We start from the raw sequence: 15,840 nt of genomic DNA on the forward strand, positions 1-15,840 counted from the left end.
CAACGCACTAACTTTGTTCAGAGGCCACAATCTATTTGACAGAAGAATTATCAGGTTTTTATGTGTGTGTGTGTGTGTGTGTGTGTGTGTGTGTGTGTGTGTGTGTGTGTTGTTCATGTGTGAGTGAAGGCACACATACGATAGTGTACATGTTGAGGTCAAGGATAACTATCAGGAGTTGTTCCCTCCTCTACTTTGCCTGGGACTCTGGAGAACAAACATGGATCCTTATGCCTGTGGAGCAAGTGTCTCTTTGGGTGACACATCTTGCCCACCTACATTTTACCTACAAATTTATTCTCCATCAGCGTATTGCTTTAGCTCCTGGTTGATGGCAGTAAACGACTTCTATACTCACTTAGGAGTTGGATCTCCACACACCCTTCTCTGTCTTCACTGAAATATTTTCGGTTACTTTATCTGGTAAAGTTCACCAGGGAATGAATCTAGGATTAAGAACATGGAATCATTTGAGGATCTGGGTCCAGCAACACCCCATGCTAAATGGAGTCTCTGTGTTTTCACCTCAGGTTATAATTTCCCACAGGTTCTGTGGTTTATTCTGAAACCAGGGGACCTGGATTCCTCCCTTCAGACCACAGCCATCCTGGCTTGTGATCCCACATAGCATCTACGTCCAATCCAATGGCAGCATGTGGCTCACAAGGACACAGTATAATCATGGCCAGTGTTAAGGTAGGACAGATGTGAATCATTCACCCAGTCATGCTGAGTCCATAAAGAGGAAACCTGACCCTCCACAACACAGTGGCCATGAAACCATGTTCCCTCTCTTTTTATTTTTAGTGTAGCTGGAATTTTCTATTCTGGGAAATAATAGCCTTGGGGGAGCATTAAACAAAACCACCTAGAAAGCTGGTTTAAAATACAGATGCTTGAGTCAGTAACATGTGGAGGGATGTCATTATTGCCTCCTCTCAGTATCTTCACTGAGGCTGACTCTGCACACGTAGGTGGCTACAGCTCTTGGATACAGGTCAGATGCATAGTAAGGGTGATCTGAGAGACGTGAGAGTCACAATTCTATTGTACTTATTAGACAACCAGAAAGCTGTTGGCTTTTCTATGAGTTCTCAAAAGATGACTGGGCTAGCCTAGGCAAATTCCACAAGCTATCCCAACAGAACATTCTTCCATCGATTCATTCTGGATCTTCTTTCCAGAAAATACTGAACTGACCCCTTGTTGGCAGCCTCAGGTTTGACAACATAGGACCTTGGTCTTGGCAAGAAGACCATCACTGTCACCCAAGCATCCTGGGTGACCTTTGGGTTGGAATATCTTGGCTAACCTTAGGTATTTTCTTTGGAGTCTCTTTATATATTCCGGAAATGGGGCTTGTTTCTCATCTTGGGACCACAATATAAGGCCACGGTCACCCCAGAATCCCAGGAGATCGTCCAGAGAAACAAGGCTTTCCTGTCCTTCCTCCTCCAAACCAGTGAGTAGTGGCTCCACTAAAATGAGTTCCCATCTGAGAGTCTTCAGGAGGCTTTGGGGAAGAAGCAGAGGGAAGGCTCTATTTGTGTTAGGAAAGTTTTGACCCTGACAAATCTGAAGACATAGAAGATACTGAGTCAGAGAAATGACAACCTCCACTCACGTGGGTTCTCTTGACCTTTCAGACTTTATTCATCGATGGCTTGTCTTAGTGTGTAGAGAAAGGCTTCCTACTGGAGTCTAGGCTCAATCATGATAGAAGACATAGTTATTTCCCTAAGGACTGTGTTGCCCTAGCTTGGTGGAGACAGACACTGGGGAACCTAGAACTGGTCTCTAGGGAGGCGTCTGAAGCTGACTTTAGAGAAGGTACGAAGTTTCATTGAAACATAACCAAGGGGTTGGGGATTTGGCTCAGTGGTACAGCGCTTGCCTAGGAAGCGCAAGGCCCTGGGTTCGGTCCCCAGCTCTAAAAAAAAAAAAAAAAAAAGAAACATAACCAAACAGAATTATAACTTAGGAAAGTCAACAGGCAAAGTGAGGAATATGTTGCATGGGTATATGTATATATTGTTACATTAGGTTATAGATACACACACATTTGAATCTCATTTGCAGATGACAGAAAATAGGGTATTTTGCCTCACTGAATTGCTAAGCACAAAGACTTCCAGTTCCATCCATATCATGGAATGCCATGAAATCATTTTTCATTGTGGCTGAATAAAATTCCATTGTGGATTTGGCCTTACTTTATCCACTCTCGAGGATGGGCATCTCCACTCCCTCTACCTCTTAGCCACTGTGAGGAGAAGCATGTCTTGTTGGAAGGTAAGCCTGAGAGTGGCAGGTATTAACTATGCGATTTTGTTTCTTCTTCCTACTATGACTCTTCATTTGTCAGAACCAAAGATGTTCCAACTTGGGAGCCTTGTGGTCTTGTGTGGCCTGCTTATTGGGACCTCAGAATCACTTCTTGGTGACGTTGCCAATGCTGTGAATAATTTGGACATTCTTAATTCTCCCTCTGAAGGTGAGTTAATATTGGTCCCTTCAGCTAGCTGGTCCCAGGAGAAATAAACACCATGCCTGCAATTGCAGAGGCTTCTGGGAGGGGCGGTGTTGTCTTTTATGAATGGCTCATGGAGAACTGTGCTGCTATTCAGTTCCTGCTTTGCTCTTTTCGGTTAAGAAATAAGCAGTGTTGGGACGTTGCTTTAATAGAGACTTGCCAATATTTATATTGGCGCAGGATACATTCCTAAAAGTGAGATTTCAAAAATTTAAGAGGCTTGCATTTTAAATTATGGTAGCTGTTGATAAGGATTCCCCTATCCCAGTGTATGGACTTGGCTGTGTAGACACATTTCCTAACCTTAGGAGGCCGAGCTTCCTCATGTATACAAAGGAGGTTCTGGCGATCCCACCCTGACTGAGTTGTTGCAGGTACTGAGGGACAAGGCACAGGGAAACTGAATTCTCTGAAACCAGGAGGGTGGAGGCAAATTCCCTAGTGGCGCAGGGCACTGACTGAGACTGTTTTTTTACAGCTGTCGCTCAGAATCTGAACCTGGATGTGGGGTCACTTCAGCAAGCCGCAACTTGGCCATCAGCCAAGGACAGCATTCTCGAAACATTGAACAAAGTGGAGCTTGGCAATTCAAATGGCTTTACACCTTTGAATGGTTTATTGTGAGTTGGTGTTCTTTGCTTCTAGAAAAGGGACTATTTGACTACTCAGTGTCAACAACGATGGATAAGCCTCTTATTCCCCCACAGAGCTGCGGAGTTCTGAGGCAAGGCTCATTAGAGCTTGAGTAAGTCTGAGGCAGGGCCACAGGGCCAGTGTGGACAGCTCCCACAGCTGGGCTCCCACACTTAGTGATTTCATGTTCAAGTTGAACATTCCATTTCTCCTCATCTCCACCTGTATCTTCGTACCTAAGGGCTCCCGAAATATAGTAAAATCTAAGTTTCTTCAAGGGACAGAAAGCTGGACTCCATAGCCTCCAGTCCCAAGCACTGGCTTCCCCCAGTTCTGAGTCACATAGTCCTGGATTCAGGTTCAATCTCTGCTGCCTATTGTTCCCTCCCTGAATCCACTGTGCCTGAGGCTCACTCTTCCGCATAGGTTTTATCGGGGATGGGGGAAGAGGGTGATGAAGAGAAGTGAAAATGCTACAAGAGGCATGTGTGTGATTTTGGCAGGTTGCGAGTCAATAAATTTAGAGTCCTGGATCTTCAAGCTGGGCTGTCTTCCAATGGCAAAGACATCGACCTGAAACTGCCCCTGACTTTTGACATTTCTTTCTCTCTGTGAGTATATGGCAATTGGAAATTGAGGATGCAGGGCAATATAGCTAATTCCCAGCTACTATGGTGACTTCTGGTTCTAGTTTATTAATCTAAAAAAGAGAGGACCCTCTGAGGCCTAAAATTCCAATCTTTAAAATATTCTAATGAAGATTGGCCATGTTAATTCTCTTTTGAAAGAATGTTCTACGTAGTCTAGCTTTATGCATGTTACATGTGTGCACTCATGTGTATACGGCTTCATATATGTAGTCTCATGTCTTTGAGTTCAGAAATCAGCATCAGCAATCTGTGGTGGTGTGCCACATTCATTTTGAGATAAGACCTCTCACAGAACCTGAAAATCATTGATTTGGGCTTGACTTTTTGGATAAGTAAAATAGAATTTTTAAGTATATAAAATTTTAAATGAGAGACCAAGAAAAATGTCCAAGAATCCATGTAAAAGTTTTTCTAGAGATTAGGGGTATCCTTCAGAGAGAACACTTGTCAATTATATGTGTGACCTTGGTCTCACATAGTCACCATTAGGGGTCCAGGGATGTTTGTATTTGATGCACTTAAAAAGGTATGAGCTATGAGATCGTGGAGGTAGTCGCTTAACCTCGATATGGCCAGGATCTCTCACTTAAAAAACAGAATATGATTCTCTCCTAGTACTGTTGTCATGACTAAATGGATTAAACCAGGTACAATACTTCAAGTGAATGCCCACATGTAGTTTATATTATGATATAATTATGTTACCATGTTAGCAAGTATTTTAAGTTTTAGTCTCATGCCAAGCAAAATTCCTGCTTATACTAAAGATGCATAACTCAAGGAAGTCTAATCTAAATGTATAAAAGTTGTAGAGAATATGTAACATGCTAACATTACTTTTACAATGTTGACATAGAACACGTCACCCATTTATGACATTGCACCAGTAGACACCCTGGATTATGTTCGCAGGGATAGGTGAAATGTGGGCAACCTGCAAAGACTTCTAGGCCTGTGTCCAGTGTTACTCTTGTTTTCTACAGGCCTGTCATTGGCCCTACGCTCGACGTTGCTGTTTCCTTGGACCTCCTAAACTCAGTCAGTGTTCAAACCAATGCCCAGACTGGCCTCCCTGGGGTGACCCTAGGAAAATGCTCCGGTAATACAGACAAAATCTCCATTTCCTTGTTGGGCAGGTAAGGTTCATTCATGACAGCAGAGCTGGGCTCCCAGGGAGGCTACAGGACCCCTGAATTCAGTCCCAATCTTACACCCGGGAAGCAGTACTGTGGAAAACACAATCAGACTAGCCTCAAGAATCAACCGTGTCAACATTTTAATTCTGCTTTTCTGCAGATTTATCTTTTGAGGCCTCAGTTTCCCCACCTGTGCATTGTACAGTAGAGATCCTTACTCTCCTGGGATAGATGTGTGAGAAAACATCCATGTTTAGTGGAGAGCCTATAACATCGTAAGGGCTCAAGAACCTTAATCCATGGGTCTCTAGGGATGGTTCCTCTCCATTGCTGAGACAGAAGGATGGACCTCTCTAGCCACAATCAAGTATTTAGGTGTGGTGTGTTTCAGCTGGGTCAATGTGCCTCATGCCTCTGAAGATATTGACATTACATCCACTGGAGGTGGGACACAGTTGGAAAATTAAATGCTAGCATGGGCTCTGATTGTCCTGAAGTAATTTTTACCCTCTGAAAAATTTCTACAGTGAGATCTTGACATCCTATCCCTGTCTTTTTCCATCATGGATCCTGACTGATCCTCAAAATCTGCATCTTTATTTGTGTGCTTAATAAAGCAGTTTTGGCTCAGGCAGGGGTGGGAAGAGGTGATACCACTCAGTGTCTGGGAGAGAAAACGTGTTCTGCAAGTCAAAGGCTCGGGTTGGGATCCTTGATCAGAAATAGAGGTATGGCCTTGATTTCCAGGCTTGATAGCCATGTCCCAAGGCCACCCATCCTACTCTACCAAAGATACGATCTCAAATCAATGACAGGATCTCAGTTTGCCCAGGAGTCCTGGGAATCTCATGCTGTTCCACTGGTTCTGAATGTACATGGTAAAGAAGGCTCTCATAATGTGCCTTTCTCTAGACCCACTGGCTTTTGTTTTGTTCTCCATACAAGGTTTTTCTTACTGCAATACCTTTGCATGGATGTTCTGTTTATGGAAACTATATTGCTCCCTAGTCCAACTCTTTTCATTGTTTCACCTTTCAGGGCCTTTGCTGGATTACTTCTCTTTTTTTCTTGTAAGAACATACCCTTAACCTTCAAGTACTAGTCTTTGGTTTCTTTTGTGTATACATATATTTTGAGACACTGTCTCATCATATACCTCTGCCTAGCTTCAATCTCAGAGATCACCTGCTTCTGTCTCCCAAAGGCTGGGTTCAAAATTGGGTGACACTATACAAGATATCCCTGGATATTTAATTGGATCTTTCTTTACTTATTTTGGGTGGGTGAAGTGTGCTTGTATGTGGGCACACACACACACATGTGTCAGTGGCGGCAGCTCACCAAGTAGGTTAAGCTGGTTGACCAGCTAGTCCCAGGAATCTACACATTTGTCTCTCCAGTGCTACATTACACGTGTTTGCTATCAGCTGGAGTTTCTTTCTTTTTAAAACAATATGGACACTAGAAAGTGAACACAGGCGGTTATGCTTGCAAGGTGAATATTTTGTGGACTGAGTTATCTACTTGGCCCACTTCACCCATTCTTATCACAAAAAAAAAATTTGCTCTGTGCCAGGCAGACATTGTTCTAAGCTCTGGAGAACCATTTGGTGAAAAAATATAGGCTCTCTGTTTCCTGGGACATATCATGCATATCCTGAGGAAGAGTCAGGCAGAAGAGTATTTGGTCCATTAATGCATTCAAAAACAATACAGAGCCCTACACAGACCATCATACTTGGCAGGGCATAAGGAAAGACACCTCTCTCCACAGTGTACACTCAGCATGGGCTGACCCAGGAGATCACATCTGGAGGAGAGTTGAAGGTGGGAGGGGGCAATCACAGTGAGACCTGTTTATGAAGGAGGTTAAAAGCTGCCCAGTGCCTCGAGGCTCAATGTGGTGCTCTGTAAATAAGATTCTGAGTGATTAATGTTGTGTCAGGGCTTTGATGAGCACCCAGGCACCGAGGAAGCAGCTACTTAGGCACGAGATGCTCAGAAGCCCAGGGACGGTCCTTCTTGACAAACTGAAGTGAGACCAAAGAGCAGGGTTGTGGGCCACCTGACCTCCAGAGGACTTTCTCCTCTATTTTGAAATCTCGGCTAAGCTTTGTAAGTCCTTTCTTTTCCAGACGACTTCCCTTCATCAACCGTATTCTGGATGGTGCATCTGGCCTCCTCACAGGTGCAGTGTCAATCCTGCTGCAAAACATCGTAAGTCCCCAGCTCTTAGCACCTAGAACCAGGCCTGGTATGGGAAGGAGAAGTATCTATGGGTGTGGCTGGGTTTTCTGGACACTTTTTTCTGGGATGAGCAGACTTCTCTTTGAGATGTCTGCTGCCCCCTCCTCCTCCTCAGTAGCTGGGCTGCAGAGGCAGAAACCACAGGTCCTGCCTTGAGCTGTTTACGGTGTCTATGCAGAACAGCTACCTGTAAGCTAAGGTTTTCTTGCAACCAACACACCCTTATTTAGACATCCATATTCAGGCCTCTCCAGAGGCTTCAGCCTTCTGAGGATCTTAAACTTCCAGGATTCAAGAGTTCAAGGTTGTTAGGAGTCTGGGGTGTTAGGGTTCTGGATCCTAGATAGGCAGATGCTGGACTTCTGACATCCTGGGATGACGGGTTGTTAGTAACCTGGGACAGTTCTGATTCAGATCGCTGCCATTCCGTGGTTCGGGATTGCAAAGTTAACTGTCCTTGGATCCTGGAAATGAGTCCCTCTGCTTGGAGTAGGTGGGCAGCGTGTTCCCAGCAAAGTCTCGTCTGTTTTCTTTTCTCTTCCTCTTTTTAATGCGCTTACCTTCTTTTTGTCTCTCAGCTATGCCCAGTGCTCCAGTACCTCCTCAGCACAATGAGTGGAAGTGCTATTCAGGGTCTCCTCTGTAAGTCACAGCCTGGGGATGGAGTGCTTTCTATGGGCCAAGGCAGGAGTTGTAGGAGACCTCAGGAATACAGGGTCTTTGTTTCCTGACTAAGGCAGGCCATTGGCTCCTCCTCTTCTTACTGGGAGCTTCATTTGAGCCGTTATCTTCTCATGCTTAACAGAGTTTCTGGGACAACAGGAATCAGGCACCAATGATGTCATGTCCTGGAGGTGGCCCTCTATGGATGTCTCTTTACACAGTCCTTCTGTGTCTCCCATTACCTTATTGGGTCCTCACAAGAGTTTGTCCAGTGGGGCACAGATGAATAGTGATGTACTTGATTGAGGTCACACAGGTGACAGAGTGATGAGCTGGAGGGAGGAAACAAGTTCGGTGGGCTTCTGTTCAATTTGCCATGACAAGGACTGAGGCTAATCTTGACTTGTTTCCTTCAGCTAATGTACTAACAGGACAGCTAGCAGTCCCCCTCTGAAGAGGAAGAACAGAAGGAGGAAGCCATGACAACCCCTGCTGGTATGGGCAGTGTCTTCATTATTTTTCTATTGTCATTAGAAAACAACATGACCGGGGTTGGGGGTTTAGTTCAGTGGTACAGCGCTTGCCTAGCAAGCACAAGGCCCTGGGTTCGGTCTCCAGCTCCGGGAAAAAAAAAAAAACAACTTAAAAAAAACAACATGACCAAGGGAAAGTGTAAAAGCATTGAAGACACAATTCCAGAGGGTTAGGGCCCATGACTATCATGGTGAGAATCATGGGATCAGGCAGGCAGGCATGGTGTTGGAGTAGTAGCTGAGACTTGAATACTGAGACAATCACCAGGCAGAGTGAACTGACTAGCAGTGGCATTGCCTTTTGTAATCTTAAAGCTCACCCCTAGTGACACTCCTCCAATAAGTCAATGCCTCACAATCCTTCCCAAGTAGCTTTTGTAACAGTTATTATAAGATATAACTCAATTATATGAGCCTATGGGGGTGGTTATCATCAATCACATGTAGGCTCTGTGCTCTGTGCACAGCAGCCTGTCAGGAGGGCAGGGTAAGCCTAATTTTATTTCTGTCACAAGACTAAAGAAATTGCGGCCTGATCTTGAATCCAGGCTGAACTCTGAGTTTGAGTACACCCTGAATGCTGAGCCAGCAACAGGAACCCAGAATGAGCCAGGATCTGTGTTACTAAGTGAAATTATTGGGAGTTTTTTGACTGAGACCTAACTTTGAGCATACACCACTGACCATGGGTTGAATCCTCACCCTAGCTTGGGCATGGCCTTCCACATAATCTTTTCCCATGTGTCCTTGTTCCAGAAGAAGGGATGGGAAGTGGACAGGACAAGGGGCAAGAACAGGACTGCAAATCTGCATCTCCCGTCTAGATGCCCCAAGTCATGCTGGGCACAGTAGGACTGGGTGGACACAGAGAGGATCTAATTAATGCCCAGTAAAGACTACTCTCTCTGCTGCTGAGACAGCCAGTGTCCTGATGTTTTCTCTGTTTTCATTGCAGGTTAGTCTCCACTGGCTTTATTTTACTTCTGGTGGCATTTCTTTCTGGGAAGTTCTACTATCATCCACACAAAGTCTACCTGATACCAATGGAAGGACTCTCCCAGATTCCCTTCTTCCCTGAGTAGTCTCCACACCTGTCACCACCATCCCAGCAATAAAATCCTAACTGCACCCTGGCGTGTGGCTTGCCTCAGTCCTTTGCAATAGTCGTGGGTAGCGTGTGGTGTATGTGCCTTGGGAGATTTCAAATGAGTGGCTGAAGCCATAGCTGGAAGGAACTTAGGGGATACCTCACAGCTAAGAAAGAAATGTACGGAGTTTCAGAAACACTGAGAGAGAGTGGGCACACAGCTACTGTGTGAATGTGGTAGGACATGATCCAGCCAGCCATACATGCACAAGTGTATATTGGTGCCATCCTGACCAATGAGACCTAGGAAAATAGACACGGTTAGGTCGCTGTGGCCTTTCTTGCCTGCCTTCTCTTTGCCCTTCCATTGCCGCTTAGTTTCTGGATATCAACTCTAGATTAGTTTCCTTGCGGACATCAGTGATCCTGGTGATACCCAGTGGTTCCCGAATCCATCCTTGTCGTAGAGGCTGCAACTAAAGAGGTCTTCTCAATACTTCACCACATCCTAATGCCAGAGGTGGACACTTAGGCTCACAGAGTTAAAGGGATTCATCCAAGTCATGTAGTGAGCAAGAAGCAGAACCGGGGCTACATCGACCCCCATCTAATATTAATGTAATTGTGGTTTATGCGATTAACAATGTTATCCCTATCAGCACCACGAGACTCCCAGCATGAGCTCATTCTTAGGCACCAGCCAAAATTAAGGGCTCTGATACTCTGCATTGAGTAATAAACATAGAGTCTGTATGTTTTCTAAATATATGATGGCTTCACTTTCCATATAGGCTGTGAAGGATGTGAAGAAATTTTTTGGGACAGAGTTGGAGGATAATTCACTTCTCCCAGGAAGCCCTTATATGGAGAAGCTTACAACTCAGGGACAGTAAATGTTGGTCCAGTCCTTGGTGTCCTGGAAGGGTTTTATGGTTTGAATCTGCAATGCCTTCCATGGGCTCAAAGGTTTGAACATGGAGCCACCTCCTGGTAACACTGTATTGGAGGCTTTTGAGACTCAATGCTTTTTGGGTCCCAATTTTTGCTATGCCATCTGTCAAGATATGACCCAGGCATGCTACAAGCTACCAAAGACGAGGAATCTCCACCTTTCATGTTCTCCCCATCATGACAGACTCATAATCCTGAAAATGGAACCTAAGCAAACTTTTCCTGCATTAAGTATTTTTTTTTTCTGTTAAGAGTTTGGTCACAGGACCAAGAAAACACTTAATACGGATAATTAGTACCAGAGCTGAGGTTCACTGCTCTAGCAAATTTGACCACGTCTTTAGGGCTTTGGAAGAGATTTATAGGAGATGTGAAGAGCCTAAAGCTGTGGGCTGGAGAAGTTGCAGATTTTTAAGAATAGTTTAATACACCATGCTCATGGGAACTGTGAAACTTCAAATGTTCACACAAAGGCAGACAGGAAAAGCTGAGCATGTGGAGTTTTAGAGGACATAAGAAGGAACCTATGGAGAAATGAGCTAGAAGTCATTCAGCGACTTTAGGGAAAGTGTGTGGCTCTGTTAGCCCATGCCCCGACAATCTGAATGAGGCCAAATATTAAAGTACTGGACTAACTCGATTGTCAGAGAAAATATCAAGACAGAACACCACTCAGGCTGTACCACGTTCGTGAGCTGCTTCTTTCAGTCAGCTGCCTTGAGAAATTCCAGAGCAATTATCAGAGCACGAAGACACGTACAGTTAGGTGAAGTAAGGGGAGTGGGTCCCTGTATGGATGGTGTATGAAATCTATGTAGGTGATGGCCAAGTGACACTTGATAATCTAAGATGTTGGCAAAGCCAGCAATGTGGAATGTCTGCCAAAGAGACCTGTAGACACCTGTTTTAGAACTTTACTCACGGCTGTAACAAATAACCTTCCTTAAAGAGGTTAGTCTGGATTACAGTTCCAGGGTAAACATTCAGTGATGACAAGAAAAGCATTGTAGGCAGGAGCCGGAGGTCAGCTGGTTACATTGCATCAAGAGTAAATAATCAGAGTGCGAGTAGCAACAGGGTACCTGTAATAAAACATCACTGTCTGCTCTCAGTGATCCATTTTTCTCCTATAAACCTTATCATCTAAAGATTCCAGTCTTCAAAACAAGAAGCAATAGCCTGGGAATAAAAGTTGAAATAAATGAGACTTTGTGGGGGCATTTCATATTCAAAATATGGCAGCACCTAGGTGGAGCCCTGTGTGAAGTAGGAAGTAAGTATGGCCATTGTGTCAGGAATGCTCAGGCTAATAAGGGCTCCTCTATCTGAAGGACTCTATGAAGACTCAACAAGCATTTGTGAACATTCCCTGTAAATGAAAGTTCCCAATTTATCATTTTAGGCATGATATTTTATCCTTCTTCATTAGGCTTTCCCTTCTTCCACCTTTCCAACCCTTATTCCACACTAATTCCTTTCTGCCCCCCAACACTATGTAAGAGAAAAGAAGGTTAGAGGTAAAGGGGGTACAGATCTCTTTAGATTACTTCCTGCTGATTAGGGGTGTTGAGTTCCTAGGGACGAGTCCAATCGTCATTGTCAGGATATCTCTAACCAGCAACCATCAGTCCAGCAAACCAGGAAGAGCAAAAGCAGCCAACACAGCAGCAATAACCAGCAGCACTGGGTCAGTATCATGGGGAGCAGCCACTACTGGTCTTCTCAGGGCCTTGGCATTTATACCCTCTCAAGAATTGCCATAATTTTACACGTAAATTATCTTCAGATGGCAAAAAATCACACCCCACCTAGATCACAAGATGAATCTCTATTAGTCGCTATGGACAATCTGAAACAGTCCCATATCCCACACCTGGGATTAAAACAAAAACATATTTACATAACATAACTGAGTTTTTACAGAAGTTAAAATTCTAACCACAGACAGGTGGAAGACAGAGACAAGGAAAGTCATGGGAATATCCAGCATCATATAGCAAGGGACAAGATCTGTGTGACAGTGAAGGCCCCATGGTCACAGGCCAGATAACTGTGGCTAAGCTTTCCTCATCCTCCACAGTACAGGGAGAAGTTTCCCTGCTAAGCTCTTAGGACCCCTTTGAATTCTTTGCCTAGGTGGGCCCTCAGCCCTTTCTGAAGCTCTCCTCACTTCAATTGGTAGAGATTTTCTGGATGTCCCAGTGGTTCTTTGTTTGCCACTCAGACTTGTGGCTTAGAACTTTATGGGAATAAAATTACAGCATAGAACAAACTAACTTGTCTCATGTCTTTCCCTCATTCATTCATTCATTCATTCATCCATTCATTTTACATCTCTAATCACTGAGCCCATTCCTGATCTTTCCTCAAAGAGTCACTCCCTACAATCCTGCCTCCCCTTCTCTTTGGAGGGGATAGGGACCCTCTGGGTATCCCCTTCCCCCTGGCACATCAGGTTTCTGTAGGGTTAGGGGCATCCTAATCCACTGAGGCTAGATGGGGAACAGATTCTGTAAAGAGGCCACAGTTTTAAGGACAATCTGCATCCTAGTTGTTGGAGGACGCACACAAACACTGACCTGAATACCTATTACATATGTGCTAGGGGCCTTAGTCCAGCCCATGTATCCTCTTTTGTTGGTGTCTCAGTATCTGAGATGCAGCAAGGGTTCAGGTGAGTTGACTCTCTTGTTCTCCCTGAGGGGTTCCTATGTTTTTCAGGGCCTTCAAACCTTACCCGAATTCTTCTGTAAGATTCCCTGAGCTCCCTCCAATGCTAGTGTGTGGGTATTGGCATCTGTTTCAGTCAGTTGCTAGGCAGAGCCTCTCAGAGAACAGTTATACTAGGTTTCTGTCTACAAGTGTAACAGTATCATGAATAGTGTCAAGGATATAAAGGCAGACCTATCAGAATTACATCTGCCTTTTCAACCGAGACTCTAAAAGCAAGAAAGGCCTGAACAGATGTCTTGCAGACTGTAAGAGACTACAGATGTCAGCCCAGACTACTATACCCAGCAAAACTTTCAATCACTATAGATGAGGAAACAAAGATATTGCATGACAAACTAAATTTAAACATTATCTTTCTACTAATCCAGTCATACAGAGAATGCTAGAAAGAAAACTCCAACACAAGGAGGATAACTACATCCAAGAAAACAAGAAATCAACCATCTTACAGCAAAACTAAAAGAAAATGTTTATACACAGTATCATTACCAACATCAAAGTAACAGGAACTAATAGTCATTGCTTATTAATATCTCTCAACATCTATGACACAGGCTAACACAGTCGATGCTTAAATAGGTCCAACCATTTTGCTATATAGAAGAAATACACCTCAACAACAAAAATAGACACTACCTCAGAGTAAAGGGATGGAAAATATTTTTTTTCTTTTTTCTTTTTTTTTAAGCAAGCGGACTCAAGAAACAAACTGGACTAGTCATTCTACTATCTAATAAAACAGACATTCAACCAAAAGTCATTAAAAGACATGGGGAAGGATACTTCATTCTCATCAAAGGAAAAATCCACCAAGATGACATCTTAATTCCAAACATCCATGCTCCAAATGCAAGGACACCCACATTTGTAAAAGAAACATTAGTAAAGCTCAAATAATACATCAAACCCCATGCATTAATAGTGAGGACTTCAACACATCCTTCTTACCAATGGACAGGTCTTCAAAACAGAAACTAAACAGAGTAACAATGAAACTGACAGATGTTATGAACCAAATGGATCTAACATATCTTCAGAACCTTTCACCTCCCAATTAAAAAAATTGTACCTTCTTCTCAGCACCTCACAGAACTTTCTCCAAAAATGATCATGTAATTGGGCCCAAAACAAGCCTCAAATTATACAAAATGATTGAAAAACCCCTTGCATCCTATCAGATTACCATGGATTAAGGCTGGATTTCAACAACAACGGAAAGAACAGAAAGCCCACATACTCGTGGAAATTGAATAACTTTCTACTCAACAATAACTTGGTCAGGGAAGAAATAAAGAATGAAACAAAAGATTTTTCTAGAATTTAATGAGATGTAAGGTACAACCTACCCAAACCTATTGGATACAGTGAAAGCAGTGCTACAATGAAAGTTCATAGCAGAACAAGCCTTCATGAAGAAGTTGGAGTGGTCTGTCTCCTTTCTTAACCAAGAGAAAGAAGGAGAGGAGCTCAGTACCTGAGAGTTATTGGCTGGGTCAGCTTAAAGCTCCTTCAGACTCTACAGATTTTGATGCAGGAAGCTAATCTGGATGGGTTTACATAAACACTATCCCAGGCTATCACAGTTGTGGAGTAATAGAGGAGAAAAGCCCAGGCAGCGACTTTTCTTCTCTACTGGGCCATCATTTTAGAGAAGTAGCTGGACCTACAACAGTAAAGACTACCACTGTGCCATTCAAATGGATCACCTGCTAGGACATGAACTTCTCCATGTAACTTGGAGAAAAGCCATTGCTCCTACCCTGTGGTTAGGATCATCAAGATGGCTGGAGAGATGGCTCAGTGGTTAAGAGCACTGACTGCTCTTCCAGAGGTCCTGAGTTCAATTCCCAGCAACCACATGGCGGCTCAGTACCACCTGTAGCAGGATCTGATGCCTTCTTCTGGTGTGTCTGAGGACAGGTACAGTGTACTCATTCATATACATAAAATAAATAAATCTTTTAAAAAACCTCGAATAAAAAAATCAAGACACGGATGCAAACCCCTCATGATTCTTCTGTAGCAAACATTAAAAGAACGGAGTTTGGGCATAGAAAATTATTCATTATGGACAAGGGCATAAGGAGCATTGTGTACCAGTCTCAAAAGACCTCTGAAGTATGCATCGTTACCCCCTATACCCTAAAGATGAAGGTCAGAGGACAGGAAATAATAACTTGATCATGTGTAGAAAGAAGATGGCTGAGTCCAAGACAGCCTACATGTTCAGCCAGAGATGCACGCTGTCATCCATGCACTTCCTGGAATGCTGTAAGTCTTCAGATCTCGGTTTATAGTTCCACCGTTAAGCATTTGCTTCCTCTTGATTGCTAGAAGTGCAGAAAGAATAAAGAAAACTGTCAGTGAAGTGGTCCCAGACAGCCAGTAGCTAACAGGACCTCTTGCCTCATGTCTCCAGCTCCACGAATCCTGTTCTCCATTAATAACTGTAGGAAAAAGTTGTTTCAGTCACTCACATTATTCCTCTCCTTCACCCGTATTAGAATCGTGTTTACATGTTAGGCACAATCCTGCAGCAAAGCCGCAGATGGACCCCTGAACTAAGAGCCTCAAAGCAAAGGAACAGCACATGTGTCAATGTGGTGACAAACTGGGGCATAGGATCATCTAGAGTGGTGTACTCTGACCTTTGGACTCTCCATGTGCATCAGTC

At 43.8% G+C, this 15,840-nt stretch overlaps 1 protein-coding gene across 1 annotated transcript; it reads left to right on the forward strand.

Annotated features, from left to right (window-relative positions):
* The first annotated feature begins 1,430 nt into the window (after nucleotides 1-1,430).
* Bpifa2 (BPI fold containing family A member 2) lies at nucleotides 1,431-9,522 on the forward strand. The gene is made up of 9 exons (XM_032902420.1): nucleotides 1,431-1,462; nucleotides 2,366-2,494; nucleotides 3,012-3,153; nucleotides 3,670-3,777; nucleotides 4,800-4,952; nucleotides 7,088-7,169; nucleotides 7,778-7,841; nucleotides 8,279-8,357; nucleotides 9,351-9,522. The coding sequence occupies exons 2-8, from the start codon at nucleotides 2,374-2,376 to the stop codon at nucleotides 8,314-8,316; spliced, it is 708 nt and encodes a 235-aa protein (XP_032758311.1). The 5' UTR covers nucleotides 1,431-1,462; nucleotides 2,366-2,373; the 3' UTR covers nucleotides 8,317-8,357; nucleotides 9,351-9,522.
* The last annotated feature ends 6,318 nt before the right edge of the window (nucleotides 9,523-15,840 follow it).

The sequence above is a fragment of the Rattus rattus genome, chromosome 5 (assembly GCF_011064425.1).
Source record: "Rattus rattus isolate New Zealand chromosome 5, Rrattus_CSIRO_v1, whole genome shotgun sequence".
NCBI classification, from domain to species: Eukaryota; Metazoa; Chordata; class Mammalia; order Rodentia; family Muridae; genus Rattus; species Rattus rattus.